The sequence below is a fragment of the Giraffa tippelskirchi genome, chromosome 8 (assembly GCF_054371585.1).
Source record: "Giraffa tippelskirchi isolate mGirTip1 chromosome 8, T2T-mGirTip1v1.2.pri, whole genome shotgun sequence".
NCBI lineage: Eukaryota > Metazoa > Chordata > Mammalia > Artiodactyla > Giraffidae > Giraffa > Giraffa tippelskirchi.
The window spans coordinates 82,055,683-82,075,709 of NC_137282.1; the positions used below are offsets into that span (position 1 = coordinate 82,055,683).

General features: G+C 40.0%; 1 protein-coding gene and 1 pseudogene across 4 annotated transcripts in view; one reads left to right on the forward strand and one right to left on the reverse strand.

Annotated features, from left to right (window-relative positions):
* Nucleotides 1–13,148: 13,148 nt before the first annotated feature.
* On the reverse strand, nt 13,149–13,229 carry LOC145519215 (small nucleolar RNA U3; annotated as a pseudogene).
* A 2,078-nt stretch (nt 13,230–15,307) lies between these two features.
* The window catches only part of SLC1A3 (solute carrier family 1 member 3), an 81,392-nt gene continuing 76,672 nt past the window's right edge, over nt 15,308–20,027 (forward strand). For 2 of the 4 annotated variants that reach the window (XR_014061254.1, XR_014061255.1), the window contains exons 1-2: nt 15,312–15,440; nt 17,045–17,316. Coding sequence is in view for 1 of the 4 variants with exons in the window: in XM_081517410.1 (XP_081373536.1) it covers nt 17,136–17,316 (181 nt within the window). In the remaining 3 variants the exon portion in view is untranslated. Of the gene's footprint in view, nt 15,441–17,044; nt 17,317–20,027 lie in introns of all 4 variants that reach the window. The other 2 variants (XM_081517410.1, XM_081517411.1) reach the window with 2 other exon arrangements.

Below are 20,027 nucleotides of genomic sequence, written 5' to 3' on the forward strand. Positions count from 1 at the left end.
CGGCTTTCCATCTCTCTTGAAAGCCATTGCCACCTGGCCATCTGCATTTGGAGATCTGAGAGGATCCAAAGAAGAGCTCTTCCGTTTCCTACACCTATCTGAAACCTTCAGCTTTCCACCCCATTTCAGTTAAACTCTATTTACGCAGTTACTCAAGCCTAAAACTTTAGTTCTGTCCTTCACTACTCTCTTACCTTCATACCCTTCATTCAAACATCATCAAAGACTGACAGTTCTTCTTTCAAAAGACATCCACTGCTCATCATCTCTCTGTTGGTCACCTTAATCCAAGCTACCATCATCTTTCTTTGAGGCTTTTCCAGTAGTCTCTCACCCTATTAACCATTCTCCATGCAGCAGCCAGAGTTCGATTTTTTTTGTCTGTACCAGGATGTTAGTTCCCCATCGAAGGATGGAACACAGGTCTCCTACAGTGGAAGTACAGAGTCCTAACCACTGGACCACTATGAAAGTCCTAGAGTTGATTTTTAAAAGATTACTTCACCCCTCTGGGCTAAGCTAAGCCCTACAGTGGCTTCCTATCTCTCTCAGAGAGATCCAGAGCCCCTTCCTGAAGCCATACACATTTCTTTGTTGATGCTCTATCTCCCACTAGAATGTAAACTCCAGGAGCATCCAGACCTCCTTTCCTTTCTTCATCACTCTATCCACAACACCTAAACAGTGTCACACATGGAGTAGGGACTCAACAGAAATTTGTTGCATAAAGAGTAAATAAACTTGGAGTTTGGAGTTAGCAGATGCAAGCTAGTACATAAAGAATGGATAAACAACAGGGTCCCACGGTATAGCACAGGGAATTCATTCAATATCCTGTGGTAAGTCATAATGCAAAAAAAAATTTAAAGAATATGTACGTATATATAACTGAATCACCTTGCTGCACAGCAAAAATAGCACAACATGTAAATCAACTATGTTTCCATTTTTGAAAAAGTAAATAAACTGTTGGATGTGGATGGAGCAAAGTTTGGGGGTGCAAACGAGTATAGAAGGGCAACACTTGCATTTTCCTTCATAATTTTTACTCTTTGGTAAAGAAAAAGCATTTTGAAGACTTAATCCTCAAAACTTTTAGAGGGGGAAAAATGTATGTAAACATGTTAGCAGGTCTAAGCTTTCCATAGGATAGAAGTGGTGCTAGAATAAGACAGAGAAATCTACAGTGGTGGAGATCTACCAGAAATCTACTGGTGGAGCTGAGGAAGCTGAATAAGTCACATCAACCTTTTAGGAAAAATGTCAGAGAGGAGTCTTCCTCTGGTTCACAGTGCTTCCTAATGAGAATCAGAACCCCAGCTTCCACCATAGCCAGTTTCTACCCTTTTGAAGATTATTTATGCCCTTGTCCACTCTCTTGTCTTGTTTGTTTTTTTTCCTTTTTCTCACCCTAATCACATCTATTGTTTTTTTTTTTAGTTAATTCCACACATGTATTTAAATCTGATGGGTATGAAGATATAATTGGTTATAAAAAGGAGAACTTATTGTGAGAACAGCACAGCAAGCATGATGGATGATACGGTTCTTGAGAGCAAGAGGAGTTTTCCTCAACAGAATAAAATTCCTTAACACCAAATTACAGTCTGTTGGAAAAGCCCATGATGCTGGGAAAGATTGAGGGCAAGAAGAAAAGGGGACAACAAAGAATAAGATGGTTGGATGGCATCACTGAAGCAACAGACATGAGTTTGAGCAAACCCTGGGAGATAGTGAAGGACAGGGAAGTCTGGCGTGCTGCAGCCCATGAGGTCGCAAAGAGCTGAACACCACTAAGCAACTGAAAAACAACAACAATTTATCCAGAAGACCCAAAAAAACAGTTCTAAAAAGCCAGCAAAGAAGCAATAAATTCTCTGTGATGAGAAGTTGAGAAAGCCAGATATTCCAAGTGGGTAAAAAGAATGCCAGAGGAATAGTTTCAGGATTGACATATATACATTGACCATATTCTAGGAGTAGGATTTGCTTGGTCATGGTGATGGTACTATTATTTGTAGTGAAAGACTGGTGCAAAACGTAGTGTGTTGTTGTTCTTCAGTCACTCAGTTGTGTCTGACTCTTTGAGACCCTCTTTGAGACCCCATGAACTGCAGCACGTCAGGCTTACCTGTCCTTTGTCTCCCAGAGCTTGCTCAAACTCATGCCCATTGAGTTGGTGATGCCATCCAACCATCTCATCCTCTATTGTCCCCTTCTCCTCCTGCCTTCAATCTTTCCCAGCATCAGGGTCTTTTCTCATGAGTCAGCTCTTCACATAAGGTGGCCAAAGTATTGGAGCTTCAGCATCAGTGCTTTCAATGAATACTCAGGATTGATTTCCTTTAGGATTGACAGGTTTGAGCTCCTTGCTGTCCAAGGGACTTTGAAGAGTCTTCTCCAGCACTACAGTTCAAAAGCATCAATTCTTTGTCTCTCAGCCTTCTTTAAGGTGCAACTGTCACATCCATACTTGAATACTGGAAAAATCACAACTTTGACTATATGAACCTTTGTCAACAAAGTAATGTCCCTGCTTTTTAATACACTATGTGGGTTTGTCATAACTTTTTTTCCAAGGAGCAAGTATCTTTTAATTTCATGACTGCAGTCACCATCCACTGTGATTTTGGAGCCAAAGAAAATAAACTCTGTCACTATTTCCATTTTAACCCAAGATAAATTAACCCTTCAGCAAAACTCCTTTCCCTAAATCCACCACCACACATTTTAACCTAGAGACAAACCCTGGATGGAAATTAGATTGGGACTACAATTTAATCACTTAACTGTTCCATATCAATAGGTCTCACCTGGTGGCTCCAATTTCCTGGAAGAATTTGAAAGTTGGACAGGCAATTCTGAGTCACATTGAATTTGGTGAAAGAAAGATTTAAGCGGTGGAAGGGGAAACTCCATCTTCCTTGTCAAGGAAGTGGGCAGTGAGTTCTGTCTTAAAAATTACATTTGAAAACTTAACAGACTTCTAAGAGGCATTCCAACAGTCTATCTAATAAAATTATTCACTGTCTTCTACACGCTGGTAAAAGCTACTTTTTCTAGTCTTCTCTGTCTGCCCCTTCAATGTTAGCAATTAGTTTCCTTCTGTGAATCTATTGCCCCCCAAACAGTCCTTCCTGTAATGGAATCAAAGGAAACCAGGATTTTGACCTGCATATGCGTTGGGGTGGAGCTGAGGCAGGGGCATAGGTGAGAAGGCGTTTTGGTTCTGCTGATAAAGATCCTGGAATATGAAATAATGTGGGCCACCAGGAGATCACTTCTGTGGCATCTTTGTTACATTTGGATTCACTGTTCCTTTTGATTCTTGAAGATGGGTGATTCTCTGAAAGTCTTAGGGTCTGATTTTGTGGTAGTTGGTGCTATTGATTGTTTGGCCAGGTTATAGAAAAAGACTTGAGGGTTTTACAAATTGCATTAATACAAAGCTATCTTTGATTTTGAAAAGACTTTTTTTCAACCCAAGAAATGCTTGTCAAGAAAGCAAAGGTGGACAAGGGATAAATGAGGAGTTTGGGATTAACAGATACACGCTACCATATATAAAATTAATAAAATACAAGGATTTATTTGTTCTGTATAGCACCAGGGCTTCCCTGATGGGTCAGACAGTAAAGAATCTGCCTGCGATGCAGGAGACCTGGATTTGATCCCTGGATGAGGAAGATCCCCTAGAGAAGGAAATGACAACCACTCCAGTATTCTTGTCTGGATAATTCCATGGACAGAGGAGCCTGGAGGCTACAGTTCATGGGGACACAAAGAGGAAGACACAACTAAGTGACTAACACATTTACATTTACACAGCACATGGAACTATAGTCAATATTGTCATGGTCTGTGCGTGAGCTGGAAAAGAATTTTGAGACATGAGGCAGAATGAAAGGAGAATAAAGTTTACTAGAGTGAGAGATGCTGTTAGAATAGCAGGGTGGCTCAAGGGCGAGACGAACGCTTTCCCAGGCTTGCAGCCAATTTTTATAGCCTCAAGACAGAGAAAGTTCCTACTGGAATGGTGGCATTAGGTGATTGGTTAGGATGCTGTACGGTGGATAGTAAGGTGGGCATTTTACATAATATGGGGGTCACAGAACTGGCTGGTTTAGATCCGGAAGCTCATGGCAACAATTGCTATGGGTCTTGGTCAGTTCCAGAGATTTTTATCCTGTGGTACAGCGTTCCACACCTGTGACCTTGGTATAGGGCTCCACAAATATTTTATAGTAACCTATAACAAAAAAAAATTTAAATGAACATATAAGTATATAGATATGTACATATATATATAAAACTAAATCACTATGCTATACACCTGAAACTAACACAATATTGTAAATCAACTATACTTCAATTTTAAAAAAAAAGAATAAAGCAAAGTATCCAAGGTCTTTCTACTTTCTTACTCTCTACTTATCTAAATGCAATATGCTTGAGACTTCCCTCGTGGTCCAGTGGCTGAGAATTTGCTCTCCTAATGCAGGGGACCCAGGTTCCATCCCTGGTCAGAGAACTAAATCCTGCATGCCACAACTAAGACCCAGCACAGTCAAAAAATATTAAAAATAAAACACGGTATACTCGACCTCTTCTGTCTTGTCTTTCACTTGTGCCACATTTTAGTAGTTTCTCTGGGGTCCATGCAGTGTCTTTGCTCTTTGGTTTTGCCACCTTGAAGACTCTCCCGAGCTATTCCTGTGTGTGTGTTTGTGTGTGTGTGTGTTAGGCCTTCAGTCCTGTCCAACTGTTTGCAACTCTATTGACCATAGCCCACCAGGCTCCTCTGTCTGTGGAATTTTCCAGGCAAGAATACTGGAGTGGGTTGCCATTTCCTTCTGCAGGGGATCTTCCTAACTGTATAAAAAAAACTTCATCTGTAGAGTTCCTTCTGAAATATTGCCTCTTCCATGCAACCCACCATTTCCCCCTGAAACTGGAATTAATCTCTCTCCTGTCTGTCTAGAGAGTTAAATTTTTCAATCTCATCGGGCCTTATATTTTCATCTATCTCACTGTGCATATGTTCTCCGTACGGTATTGTAAGATCGTTGAGGACTGCAACCATTTTTTCCTTCTCTGTGTATTCTGACTTCCCTTCAGTGTCTTCAGACCTGTGGGAATTTTTAAAATTCAGAAGGCAGTATTTTCATCAGGAGTGTTCTTTCTCAAAGCAAAATTGCGTGGCACTCAAAGGCCTGAGCTTTGAAAGCAAGTGGCTGCGGTAGAATCTCAGTCCAACCACTTAACCAGCTTGTGATCTTGGCTAGGTGCTCATTCTCTCAGAACCTCAATTCCTTCATTGGGAAAGTGGGAATAATAAAATTTAGTAACAAGAGGGTTGTTGTGACAAGTAAATGAGGCAAATGTAAAGCACTTGGCACAGGGCCTGGCACACAGAAAAGATTTAATAAATGGTAGCTGTTTTATTATTATTACTATTACCATAGCATTAAACCTCTGTGCAGAGACCAAAATAGTCTCAACACATGCTAATCTATTTAAATAAATTGAGAGAGAATGGACTGGAGAGCTTGCTAGTGCTGCCAAGTCTAAGAACACCTCTGTAAAGAGTAATCACTTTATAACAGTGTTGTCCAATAGAAAGACAATGCAAGTCACATATGTAATTTTAAGTTTTCTATTAGCTACATGAAAATAAGCTAAAGTAAACAAGTGAAATTCTTAAACATATTTTTAATATATTTTCTTTAACTTGATGAAGGTGAAAGAGGAGAGTGAAAAAGTTTGCTTAAAACTCAACAATCAAAAAACTAAGACCACGGCATACAGTTCCATCACTTCATGTAGAATAAATAGGGGGGAAAAATGGAAGCAGAGGCAGATTTTATTTTCCTGGGCTCCAAAATCACTGTGGATGGTGACTGCAGCCACGAAATTAAAAGATGCTTGCTCCTTGGAAGAAAAGCTATGACAAACCTAGACAGCATACTAAAAAGCAGAGATGTCACTTTGCCAACAAAGGTCTGTATAGTCAAGGCTATGGTTTTTCCAGTAGTCATGTACAGATATGAGAGTTGAGCCATAAAAAGGACTGAGTCCCAAAGAATTGATGTTTTCGAATTGTGTTGCTGGAGGAGATGCTTGAGAATCCCTTGGACTCCAAGGAGATAAAACCAGTCAATCCTAAATGAAATCAACCCTGAATTTTCGTTGGAAGGACTGATGCTAAAGCTGAAGCTCTAATACTTTGGCCACCTGATGTAAAGAGTCGACTCACTGGAAAAGACACTAATGCTGCGAAAGAATGAGGGTAAGAGAAGAAGCGGGTGGCAGAGAATGAGATGGTTTTATGGTATCACCAAGTCAATGGATATGGGTTTGAGCAAACTGGAAGATAGTGAAGGACAGGGAAACCTGCTGTGCTGCAGTCCATGGGGTCACAAAGAGTCAGACACGACTTAGTGACTAAACAAAAACTTAACCCAATATCTAAAATATTATCATTACAAACATGTAATTAATATGAATAACTATTAATGGTATGCTTAACATTTTTTGGATTAAATTTTCAAAATTGATATATACTTCACACTTACCCAGTGGTTCAGATGGTAAAGATTCTGTCCACAATGCAGGAGACCCAGGTTTGAGCCCAGGGTGGGAAAGATCGCCCTGGAGAAAGAAATGGCAGCACACTCCAGTATTCTTGGCTGGAAAATCCCATGGATGGAGGAGCCTAGCAGACTACAGTCCATGGGGCTGTGAAGAGTTGGACACGATTAGCGACTAACCCTTTTCACTTTCACGCTTACAGCTCATCTCAATTTGTGCTAGCCACATTAAAGTACTCCATAGCAACTTGTGGCTGGTGGCAGCCATATTGGACAATATAGCTTTCTAACATGGGATCTGAAAATATCTCCCTCATAAGTGAGTCAAACCATATTAGGCTTTCACTGTATGTTTCTCTGAAAATGATTGGTGGGAGTGTGAACAGCAGGTTCAGGTGCTGACTTTGATGTTCACTTCGTTGACTTTGAGCAAACCATTAATTTGGCATTTCCTGCATCTATCCTGGGGCTTAGCAAGGTCACATGGCCATAACAATTATGACTCATTGCTCAGTCCAGTCTGTCTCATCACCACCCACCATCCCCTCCCATCCCCTGACCACAGGCCTGGGCCTGAGATCTACAAACCATACTCCCAGACATCTTACCTATGGCTGAAATTACTACAACAAGCCATGCCTCTGTAAGATTTATTAATTGAGGCATCACTAAAAATGTAGGGTCCTTAGAGTTTAAGGCTTTTGTATTTCCAATGAAGTTACTCTATCCTATTAGAGTGCTTTTCTTAGAATTTGAGTACTTTGAGTTACCTGATACAGTCGTTTCCATATCTTGCCCTGGGAATTCACTCAAGGTTCATTTGCTAGTGTTGGGGAGAAGGGAGGGCAAATCCAGAGGCTCTGGGCATCCCACCTCCACATTAGGCTTATCCCTGATGTGTGATATTACTGTTTGTTCCATCATGAGATTTTATTTGAACAAGTGAGTGAAAGTTGCTCAGTCATGTCCGACCCTTTTGACCCCATGGACTGTAGCCAGCCAGGCTCTTCTGTCCATGGGATTTCCCAGGCAAGAATACTGGAGTGGGTTCCCATTTCCTGCTCCAGATTATCTTCCTGACCCAGGAATCAAACCCAGGAAGCTGCTAACAAAGTGTTTATCAAATGACAAAAATAATATAATTTAGAAATAAGCTTGACGTCCTTTATTCAAGTGAAAACAATCCAGGGACTAGGGGAGCACAGTCCATCATAAGTGGTGGAGCACCCCTCCTGGGGGATTTTGGGCAAAAGTGAATTTGTAGAGCTTTAGAAGAGGCCTTGCTGAAACAGGACCAATTGGCCTGAGGTCCTTATAAGGCCAGTAGGTCCTATTTTCTGGTAAGGTAAGCTAAGGCTTTGCAGGTGGTGCTAATGGTAAAGAACCCGCCTGCCAATGCAGGAGACGTAAGAGGTTTGGGTTCGATCCTTGGGTCGGGAAGATATCCTGGAGAAGGACATGGCAACCCACTCCAGTAATCTTGCCTGGGAGAATCCCATGGAGAGAGGAGGCTGGCAGGCTATGGTCCATAGGTTTGCAAAGAGTTGGACACGATTGCAGTGACTTAGCACACATCTAGCTAAAGCTGAGTTGGAGATTTGGAGTTGGTGTGTTAGGTTTCCTTGACAGTGTGGGCTGACTTGGGTTTTAATGTGTGACGTGGGCCCATACATGAATTAACTTTATCAGTTAAGAAAAGTCTGAAACCTAGTTCTTGTCTTACCTTTAGTTTAGTCCCAGGATTTGCCCGAGCTTCCACCACCTGACCCCAGCCTCAGTGTATGTTTCTCCAAGACTAAATTATCTCCCCAAGTTTCACCTGTTGATATTAAGAGATCTTTTAAAAAATATTTATTTATTTAGGCTGAACTGAATCTTAGTTGCGGCATGCACGATCTTCTCAGTTGCAGCATGCAAGATATTTATTTGCAACATGCCAACTCTTAGTTACGGCATGAGGGATCTAATTCCCCCACCAGGGATTGAACCTGGGCCCCCTGCATTGGGAGTAGGAAGCCTTAGCCACTGGACCACCAGGGAGGTCCCAGTATTGAGAGATTTTTGAAGAACTTACTGGAACTCATGCAACTGTGATAGAAATATCCTTTTATGACTGCGGTCTATCGACAGGAGTGAACAGGTCATCCTGTGAGAATGTCATTTCATTTTGGCAGGTGTGGTCCTATGTGAGAAAAGAGCAGGATGAGGGGGGAGGCTTGGTTTTGCCACTTCTGTGACCCAAGGTGAACTGCCTCACAAGGCCACAGCAATCCCCCTACCCAGCCCAGGAAAATGGGATTGGTAGCATTCCAAAGGTTTCTTCTTTGGTCTTTCAATTTAGAATCAACCTATAGACGTGACATTAGCAGAAGACGGACTTCAACTCCTGAGCACAGCACAAATCTTGAATGTACATTTGAAAGCATGAAATAATTGTATTCTGACCTTACCCCAAATTACTCTCACAGCATCCGATGACCAAAAATTATTTCAGCCGCTAAGATTGATTTGTGTGCAAGACCCAGACAGTTTCCACCATTCACCCTGTTTTCTCAACTCAAAGCTGCATTTTCTCTTGCTTAAAAAATTTGCATATTTTCTCAGTGCCTGTTTCTGACTCACAATAAACAATGCCCAGATCTCCTGCCAAAAAAATGTCCAAATGCGAAATAGTTGCTATAATAGTCGTTTTTGTGATGGCAACTTTGAGCTGTGTGCTTTTAAATTATAATTACTTTTTTTCCTTACAAAAGATGTGTATCTGTCTTGATTGCTGTAATTATGATTCTATACTATCAAACACTTATAAAAGATTCATGTCATTGCTGTGCTTCATAAAACCCATGCCCTTCAATAAGCTTCCTTTGGTGACTGTTTATATGTTTGTGTTTAATTTGTGGCAGAGAAATCTAATGAGAAGCCACTAATCACTGAGTGTATATAAAAATTTGTGTCCTTAACTAAGTAGACCGAAGTGAATGGGGCAAGCCTATTACTGGCAGGACAAGATTTAGAATCATAGAATGTTGAAAGGGAAAGCGACCTGAGCAAAGTAAGGGAAAGCGACCTGAGCAAAGTAACGTAGTCTAACCTCATTTTGGGCTTCCCTGGTGGCTCATTCTGTAAAGAATCTGCCTGCAATGCTGGATATGAGGGTTCGATCCCTGGGTTGGGAAATCCCCTGGAGAAGGGAATTCAACCTCCTCCAGTAATCTTGCCTGGGAAATCCCATGGCCAGAGGAGCCTGGCAGGTTACAGGCCATGGGGTCTTAAGATTTGGACATGACTTAGTGAGTAAACCACCACCAATCTCATTTTACAGATGACATGCAAGTTTGGAAGGGGAGGAATTTGTGGTTTAGTGATTAAAAATATGATGGGAGCAGGAATGGAACAGCGAAATTCTAAACCTGGACCCGGCACCAAGAAATCCTGGCACAAGCTGACTTGACTTCCTCATTCATCCATCTTCTCAAAGATGATGCCTAGAATCCGTGGATTGATGAGGGGCTCCCCTGAGGAAGGGAGGAGGGGGACACTGAAATAGGTTCTGACCCCCATCTCCTATCGATTCCATTAGAGCAGCTCCACTTGGATTTATTGATTTATTTTTTTTTTGGCCATGTCACCCGACCCCTGTGGTAGAGGGTAGAGTCCTAACTACTGGACTGCCAGGGAATTCCTTCTCCTCCTTTCTTCAAGTTTTAGCACTGGAGATGGATTGATATAATTTTTCATATTTGTGGCTGTAATGTGTCCATTTATTCATGTAATAACTCCTACTTAACCAAGCAACCTTCTGTACTAGTGACTGGTTGTGCAGTAACTATAAAGACAGACTCTGCTCTCAAAGAGCCTGCAGTCTAGAAAGAGAGAGTTACAGAACAGGGTGGCAATCACTCTGGAAATTTAAACCCCAGGAGTCTTGGGAGCACATAGAAGGGGCAGTCAACCCTACCAAGATTTGAGGAGGAAGAGAAGGAAGAGGAGAAGTTTAGGGTTGACTTTCCAGAAGAAATAACAGATGGTGGGCCTTCCTTTTAATGTTCTTTACTTTCTTTTCTCTTTGTATTAATAAAAGATACTGAGGACTTCTTTTGGAAAAAGATGAGAAACCAAACTTCCGAGAACTGTTAAGAGCTCTTGTCACTCACTGACTGTAATCCTGGGCAAATTGCTTAATCCCTATGAAACTCCATGTCAACATCTGGATATACAGGGCCAGTGATGATAGAATGTGCCACAAAGCACTATCACAAAGATCGAATTAGATAATGTGTGTAAAAGTGTTTACAAAACTATAAAGCCCTGTAAAAATGTGGACTATCATTATTACTAACACTCTGCGGAAAGCTTTAATTCCCACTGACCTACCCGATCTTTCCCAATTACATCAAGATTCTGGTCCTGTGGAGGTTTGGCTCACTTTGAACGACTGGGAAAAGAGCCATTTCACAATATGAGTCATAATTAATAGCAATAAGGCTTGTGAAATCTTCGTTAAAAAGCAGACCCTCTTTAGTTTTAGAATGAAGAGAATGTGTTACATTTCTGTAAACCATCATTGTGTCCAACTCTTAGCTAACTTGGGATAAAATGGTTGGTATAATTTCTTACCACCTGCAGATTTATTGAGGAGGAGTCCTGTTGTTCTTTTTCTCTCTTGTAGTGGGATTCCCTAGGCGTCCGCCCTTGCTCAGACCACTTCTTAAACCTCTTCAGGGGTCAAAACATTAGAATGTGCTAGAGAAACCCATTGGTAACTAAAAGGAATGAAGTGGGTGGGCCCATTCCTTCCAGAGATCTGGAAAGGAATTACCTCTAGGAGAGGTAGTCTCAGTTTAATTCCAGCCTATCTGTTGAACCTCCATACCATGAGGTTGTCTGTACTATTCAGTGTAATCTTTTTTTTTCTTTAAATGTGAGGGTGAATCATTCTAGTTTGTAAAGGCTCCTCTGTCCCCTTGGGTTCCTTACTCAAGTGTTGTTCCCTTAAAAGGTTTGCATCAATCTAAAACTAAAATCACTCCAATGTGTAAATCCTGTGGCTCCCTCTTGCTTAGGAGTAGAGTTCAAGGTTTTTTAGTTTAGTGTTCTGGATCCTCTGTAAGTTACCCTGAAAAAGGCATGGCAACCCACTCCAGTATTCTTGCCTGGAGAATCTCATGGACAGAGGAGACTGGTGGGCTACAGTCCATAGGGACACAAAGAGTCGGATACCACTGAAGCAACTTAACACAGCACACACAAAGTAAGAATAATGTTGAGCTAGGCATAGCTTCTCCAAGGCTCTCTGAGTCTCAGAGGAAGACCTGGTAAATAGGCTGCAGGACAGCGTTCCCATAACTTTCTGTGAGCCGCTCCCCCTGCCCACTGAATAATAATTACAGATGTGTTTGTGGGCTCCTAGAGAAAAGGGGCTGGTTTTTGGAGCACAGGACTTGTTCAAGGTTTGTTGAATGAGTGACTATGATAAAGGTTACTTATAGTTGTTCAACTCTTTGCAACCCTATGGACACTTTCCTGCCAGGCTCCTCTGTCCATGGAATTCTCCAGGCAAGAATTCTGGAGTGCATAGCCTTTCCTTTCTCCAGGGGATCTTCCTGACCCAGGGATCAAACTCGGGTCTCTTGCATTGCAGGCGGATTCTTCACCTTCTGAGCCACCAGGGAAGCCTAGCTGCCCTCTAAAATTGGGATTTTCAGGCTTCACATAGGTTCAAGATCAACCCAATCTGTTAAAAACCTAACCAGAATTCACCACCAACTTTTTATTGTTTTGCTTTTTACATTCGGGCTTAAAAGGAAAAAAAACTTAAGACAAAATGAGAGACCAGCTACCACAAGTACTATTTCTATGCCTGCTACCTCTAGTGCTTCCACTGGAGTTAAATCAAGTCCCCTTCATTGTCCTAGTATTCTACAATTTCCAAATTGTAGAAGGAAAATTGACATTCCTATGGTAATCCTAAAATGTAAACTATTTGAACAAGGATGGACAAAATCTCCTATGAAATTACAAACTAAAGTGAAAAATATTCAACAAAAGTTAAAAGGGTTTCTAATCACATTTTTCCTCAAATTCCAGAATTTCCTTATCTTGAATGCTGAAATGTGATGGTTCTGTACTATGTTACAAAACTTACTAATACTTCATACTTCAAACTAATGGAAATTCAAGGATAGGTTGAATTTGGTTGTGTCTTGTTATTGTGACATTTCCTCTCACCTCCCACCACCCCAGTGAATTCATCTACAACATACTTTATAATAGCATGTTCAAAGAAAATTCTTGAAAGTTTTCAAAAGAAATAGCATTTGCCAAATTTTTTTTTTTAACTCTGGAATAGAAAAATTAATATGATTTCCTAGCCCTGTGTCTCCTACCCACAGTAGCACTAAATAAAATACATATAGAGACTTGTTCATAATTTCTCGCTGTTTGGCTTATTTAGTATTTCTATGAAGGAAAAAATGTTTGAAGGCTCAAGGGTCTTATTTATAAAATTGAGGAAAAGGAAGAAATATGTGTTGAGTAAACCCAAGTTGTCCCGAGGGCATTATTGCTATAGCTTTCCACAGGTTCAGAGAAACTTCTCTAGTAACAAACTATAGAAATGATCCCTGAAAGTGTAGTCTTTGCTATAGTTTTCCAAAAGAGAAAGTGGTACTTAAAAGCAGCAATTCCTAATTCAGATGAACTCGGAACTGAGACTCTTTGCATCTCATTTTCTCATTAGGTTTTTATTATAGCCAACAAAACTTTCAGTGGTGAGTTACTTCCCTTCTCTGGAGTTCGCCAGACTCCTATAATACCTGTGCTAACTAAAATAATGAAATGGTTTTTAACCAAGATTTAGGGATTAGAAAAAAGGAATAAAGAGAGGGCACCAGAGCCCTCTCATCTCTGTACTAACCAAAGTATGGTTTTCTAATCCCTTTTCTTGTCCCTTTACTCCCAAACAACCAGAAATGCCACTTGGCTTGAAATTCCATTTAAAATTATACAAAGATTTCTCTTTTAAGTTCTCTTGAAATACAAGACATTTCCACAAGAAATGTGGATAAGTTAGTCTTAAATCCATGGCTCATGGAGGACTTAGTAAATAAATGCTTTAAAATGTAGTCAAGGCATTGAGAAATGGCGCCTAGGCCAGAAGTGCCAACATAAAAAGCGACTTTGTTTGTCGCCAAGTGTTATTATGTCACTCGTTCATAGGAATTAAATCTAATATTTACTGTGTATCAGGTATAAAACCCATTCTTGCTCTCAAAGAACTTACAATTTAGTTGAGAAGTCAGAAATTTTAACAGAATTTTTTAAAAGAAAAGAGCGGTAGGAGACTTGTAATTAAATGTTCAACTATGTGATACAGATGCTAAGTGACCTAGGAGATAAAAGAAAGAGCAAGACTGTTGAGGGTTGGGACTGCCAAGAGCATATATTTTCAATAAACCCTTAGAATGATGCAATTTTAAAAGTTGTTGTAATTGCTGCTAATTTATACTTTTAGCATTTACATGATTCACCATTGCTTTCCAACCAGGAGATGTTTAAAAAAATATAAACATGCAACAGTTGAGACTTGGCAGGAGACATATCTTCAGAATCTCCCTGGATTTGCTAATGAGAGAAAAAGACATACTTTCTTGTTGAAAAACAGACGTACGAATTAAGCGGATTTTGTATGGGGAATATGAGATTTAATAAACAGGAATACAGAACTGTGACTGTAATTTTTGGTATGAGTTTTGTTTCTATTAAACATTTTTCTTCATGCTAAACAAATTCTAAGTTTTGGAGTTGAGTCAGGCTCAAAAAATTCTTTTTTTTAATTTTTAAAAATCTGTTTTCATGATCTATTTTCTTTCTTAAGAAAGGTGGACTAGAAGTGCGAGTTACAGTCTTAAGGAAATGAGAATTTTCTAATTCCTAAAAAACGATGGGGCAGGTCGGGGTGTAGAGGACATTTAGCATCCTTTAAAATTGAGGCATCTGTCTGCACAGCAAACTTGTCTTTTGAAATTATGAAACTTCAAGTGTGCATTTATACTCCTGGTCTTAAAATATTTTTTACTTTAGTAGTCTAGCAAAGATCTTGGTCTCTTTGTGTTTCTTACCTTTTTTAATCTTTGCCATCAGACAATTTGAGCTAAATTAGATTTGTTATAATAGAGTTTTAACTGCTAAAATAGAGGCATGTCTCGTCTTGTGTTTTGAGTAAGTTTAGTCAAGTTTAGGGCATTATAGTATTTTTTTCCTCCTTACTTGATTGCCTTCTGGGTCTTCCCAAGAAATGTCAGTTATTTCCCCAATTCTAAAAAGAGGGACTCTTTCATAATAGTGTACAACCAAGCAAAAGAGCACACTCATGTTTCCTTAAGGGGAGGAAACCAGCAATAATGTGACATAATTAAATTTAGCTCCAGAAATCTCTGCTTTGAAACGTTCTAATCAAGACTTCAAGCTTTCTGAGTGTGTGTGCGCTTTATTCTTCAATTCTTCCTGGTCCCGGTTTTGCATTTCTAATGAAAGTGAACTGACAAAGCGGCAAAGTGGTCTAAGGAGCAAAACAAAGCCAACAAGCAGGCTTCTGGTGCGCCAAGATTAATCAATATTCCAGAAACCTCGGGTTTCTCCCCTCCTTCCCTGTGGTGTTTTCATTTTTCCCCACTCCCCCTTTCCCGGGCACAGACTCCGCCCCTTTTCTTAAGTTGCCCTGATAGTAATTTGCAGTTTCAGAGCACATGCACGCCTCGCTCGCTGCGTTCTGTTGCTCCGCCGTACCTGCTGGGAATTCACCTTGTCATTGCCTGGGGTATCTTCCACCCGCTACAAAATCCGAAAAAGGTAAGTCTGACGTCCTGTATTCCTGCTGCGCTTAATTTCTCATTCCATTTCTCTTCCCCTGTATTTTGTTTCCCAGGCAGAGGAGTAGCGAGAGTAAAAGCTAGCCATTTTGGTAGATAAAGTCCATGTTAGTGATTTAATGCAAGGAGCGTGTGGTGTCTATTTACGCCGCGTCCTCTCTTAATTTGGAGTTGAGTCATTCAGGGTGGATTGGGGGCAGATTGTGGTTCCGGCGCTAGGAAAGAATCAAGGCTGAGCTGGTCTGTTTAAAAGTGACTGGTAAAGGGAATGAGAGATCAGTAGGTGGGGGGGGGGAATCTGGTCTCTCGCGTCTCCTCTGCTTTACTTCTCCCTAAACGTTTAATCTGCTATGAAGTCTTGAACGACCTGTGCGTGTTATTACCACTGACCCCAACCTGCAGTTTTATTTAAAAGTCAAAACTGTTAGGGTTGTTTCCCCCACCCGCCCCGCACTTGAATTTGCCAAAAGCTTCCGAGGAGTCCCTCGCTTTCTAGTTACTTCCCCCACGGACGCACACGCTGGCTGTTCGCCAGATACACACGTCCACAGGCACCACTGCTTTTTACTTGGATTTATTGTGGGAAAGGTTATGAATTAGAAATCTTGTAAAACAGCAGGAGGAATTTCTTAATCTTTCAAAAGAGCTGATTTCTACCAAGGGGAAATTTACTTAGATATATTTGAATAACCTAGGAGCACTTTAAAGAAACTGGAAACCACACTAGCTGTAATGTTTGGAATGAAAATTGGACTCATCTCTTCATCTGTTGTAGAAATCCTAAATTTTAAAATACAGAGAAGTGGGTGATAGTTTCCTTAGAAGACTTCAGCATGTTTGCCACAAAGATAAATGCTACTTTGTACTTCTACTTGTGACAGAAATGTAAATGAATTATGATTTCAGATCATTTATAAATGTACCCAGCCCACTTTGCTCATTTCGTGAAAAAAACTAAAAAGTTGCCATGTGAAAGACTCATTCTTTCTCAGGGCCTGTGGATACTTGTGTTCTTTTCATAAGCATATTTACTATTGGATGTTATCATGACTTTTTTCTTAATGAAGAAAATAGTTACTTTATTATATATAACAGAAGCCTCTGACTGAAATCTCAACATCTTAATTTATTTTATTGAGCTGGTTATGCCTTTGCCATGTATACAACATAAGCCATTAAGTATAGTTATTGAGCATTTCCTGTGCATTTAATTCAGTTGGACATTTATTGAGGGTAAACCCTGTGTAAGGCGCCCAGCTAGGTTCCAGGGGATCGGATTGGGGTAGGGGTTGTTCCGTCACACCCAGCTCTGATGAGCCCTTTTATAGCTTCACTGGAAAGGGAAGGACAAATTTTTTAAAATGTAACACAAGTTCCTGCTCATATATTCTGGATTTATGCACATGTCTCACACTTGGTTCAGTAATATATCCACATTCGAGCCCTGAGGTCTGGCATTGCCGCTCTCCAGTCCTTGATTCCTAGTGAGATCATGCAGTTTGCCAACAGCTTCCCCTGGTGTGAAGCAACCCTGATTTTTCACCCCTGGAGGCTGTAACTCTTGTCTCTTTCTCTCCCGTCTAGTTGTGTTCTTTAACACCAAAGAGGACTGGTTTTCTGGGGCTGATTCCGTGACATTGAAGTTCAAAGCAGAGACACTCTAGAGAAGTAAAATATGACGAAAAGCAATGGAGAAGAGGCCAGGTTGGGAGGCAGGATGGAGAGACTCCAGCAAGGGGTCCGTAAACGCACACTCTTGGCCAAGAAGAAAGTGCAGAACATCACAAAGGAGGACGTTAAAAATTACCTATTTCGGAATGCATTTGTGCTACTCACGGTCACTGCAGTCATTGTGGGTAAGTCATTTGATAATAAAACCCCCTTCCAGAAAAAAAAAAAAAACCTGGATCTTGTTTCTCTGGGGCATCTGACTGCCTGGGAAAATTATCAGATGAACTGATTGTAGGTATTCAAAAGGATTGCCCGGGCTTTCCTCTGAATTTGAAGATTCTTTTTTTTTTCCCTTTACATGACAGTCTGTTGGCCCGTTTGGAACTTTGGTAAACATGTGGGAATCTGAAGAAGCATCCTTAGGCATTATGCAAATCAAATGATTGTGTGGAGAAGAGAAATAAATCAAATGTTTTTCCATCTCATGTAAGAATAAAAGAGGATAATTTAATCATTAGGCCTGAGCGGTCAAATAACAATAAAAACAAGCAAGCACAGTAGATCTGGCCAAAATGTGATCGTTATACAATGTAACTTCCACTTAAAACTAATTTACACAATTAGTATACCCAGAATGAGACACAGGTCCCTGGTAGTAATTACATTCTAACTGATGCTGACTTGAAGCTGAGTATCAACTCTTAGACTTAAGAGGTGGAATCTTTTTTGTTTGCACTCTCTCATCCAGTGACTGGGAAAGGTAAATTTTGGAAAATGTTTACACAGATCTCTCATTCATTCATTCATTGCCTGTAAGTGCCTGACATAAATGGCTATAACTCTTCTGAAACATTTTAGCCTCTTACTAATTTAGCATTGTTGACAGCAATCTGTACAAATAGAACATTATTGTTTTGTTTGATTTATTGTTATCTGAAATTACAGTTCATTACTTGTGGGTAGCATTAATCTTTCTTTAAAATGTAGTTGAAGAAACTCCTTACTTGGGATTTTTGACTGAACCCATATAAAAGTCCTTATGCTAGTAAACAGATAAGCCAATACCATGTTGTTAAAAAAAAAAAAAAGCTTAAGTCTGCCACCAGAAAAGGCTTTAATCTCTAACTTTAAGTTTGCCAAAATCTCCAACAAGTATAAGAGGTGATGACAAAACAACTAAGAAAATTTTGTTGCATGTAAATATAACTATTACTTTATCCACCAAAATGGGATTCTTAGACCACAGACAAATAGGAATATAGCAGAAGAGTAGTTTGTCACAAGACTTTAGATACATTCCATTTCAATATCATTGGCTCCTTTTAGTAACTGTTGTTGATTAATGACTGTTCAATTAATTCTAGAGACGTTCCAAGGGGAAGTGTCTTGACTGACTAGGAGGAGTAATGGCTTTCTTTAGGTTGCCAGGTTTGAATACCTTCCTGGAAGAAGTATTTCAGTGCTGTGTCACTGTCTTGGAAGTTGATGTAAAATACATTATTCTCAATGAATTACAGTCATTGTCAAGCCAACTAATAGCTGCATAACACTAACAGTGAACATTTATACAGCTCTATGCCAGCTACTTTCTAGGTGTTTTGCTTATATTAGCTCACTTAATCTTTGAACAAACCTGTGAAAGACTGTGGATAGGTATGATTACTCTAATCTTCAGCTTATAGTTGAGGAGACTGAGCATGGAGATCAAGCAACTTGGCCAACATCACACAACTAATAAATGTTAGAGCTGAAAGTGAAACTCAGGCTGTCTAGAGCCAGAGGTGATTTCTCTTAACTACTCTGCCATCTTGCCTCTCTGCTCTCCTGACTAGTTTATATCTTATGAGAGTTGCCAGGAAGAAAAATGCTGCCATGTCTTGGTAGAAGCCAATTACCAAGCAATGCTAGATGCATTCACATAGCCTTGTCATCTTGCTACATGATTTACTCAGTTAAATTCAGCAGAAAACGTATAATTCTCCTACAAATGATTAAGCTGCATCCCTATCATTAATTTATCAAATACCCATTTATTTTGTAACCCTATCCATATAATATAACCCATATCCATACTGGTGTATGTTTGGAAAAGATGTAGAAACACTGATTCAAAATGGTGTTCTAAACACAAGAGTTCAATTTCTAGGGCAGGAGTGTTTCGTTTAAAGAATAGAGAAATAAAAAGTGATAAAAACCTGAGCATGGAAAGCAGACTGATGGAGAAGGAAGTTCTTAAGTGACTAAAAAGAAATAACATCTCTAATAGAAGGAAAATAATCCCAGATTTAAGAGTCCATTTTCTCTTTGAGTTCTGGGATCATTTCCTAGTTCAATGAGTCGTTCCTACAATTTGTGAGATTTGTGATGAGCTGGCTGAGCCAGGGTAGATAGCTTGGCAGGTTGCCCTCAGTGTTGGCTTTACTAATGGAAACTGAGGAGGTAGAAGTAAGGAGAAGAAGGCACTAACAAAGAAACAAATAAAAAGAGCTCATTGACAGTCAGAGAGACCACTGAGTCTACACCAAAGACTTGGAATCTCAATTTAGTAGCCAACAGATTTAGGCAAGAAGGAAGAAGCTTCGGTTATCTCTTGGTGCCTCTTCCATTGAGTGAAAACACGGATTAAGCTTGTCACTGGTACATGTCTACATCAACCTTAAAGAAATATTAGGAAAAGGACATGTCTGTGCATGACTTCTCAAATTTATTCGCTGCAGCGTAAGAAAAGACTGGGAAGTTGCTAGGAAGAAAGAAGAAAATAGTTTCTTTCCCCAAAGATGAAATGAGACAAAAGAACTATAGCTATTGCTTAGTTTTCAAATTCTTAGGTTTTGATTGCTTTTACTAAGAAAGACTGTAAAAACCTACATATTGGGGTGAACTTTTTATTCCAATC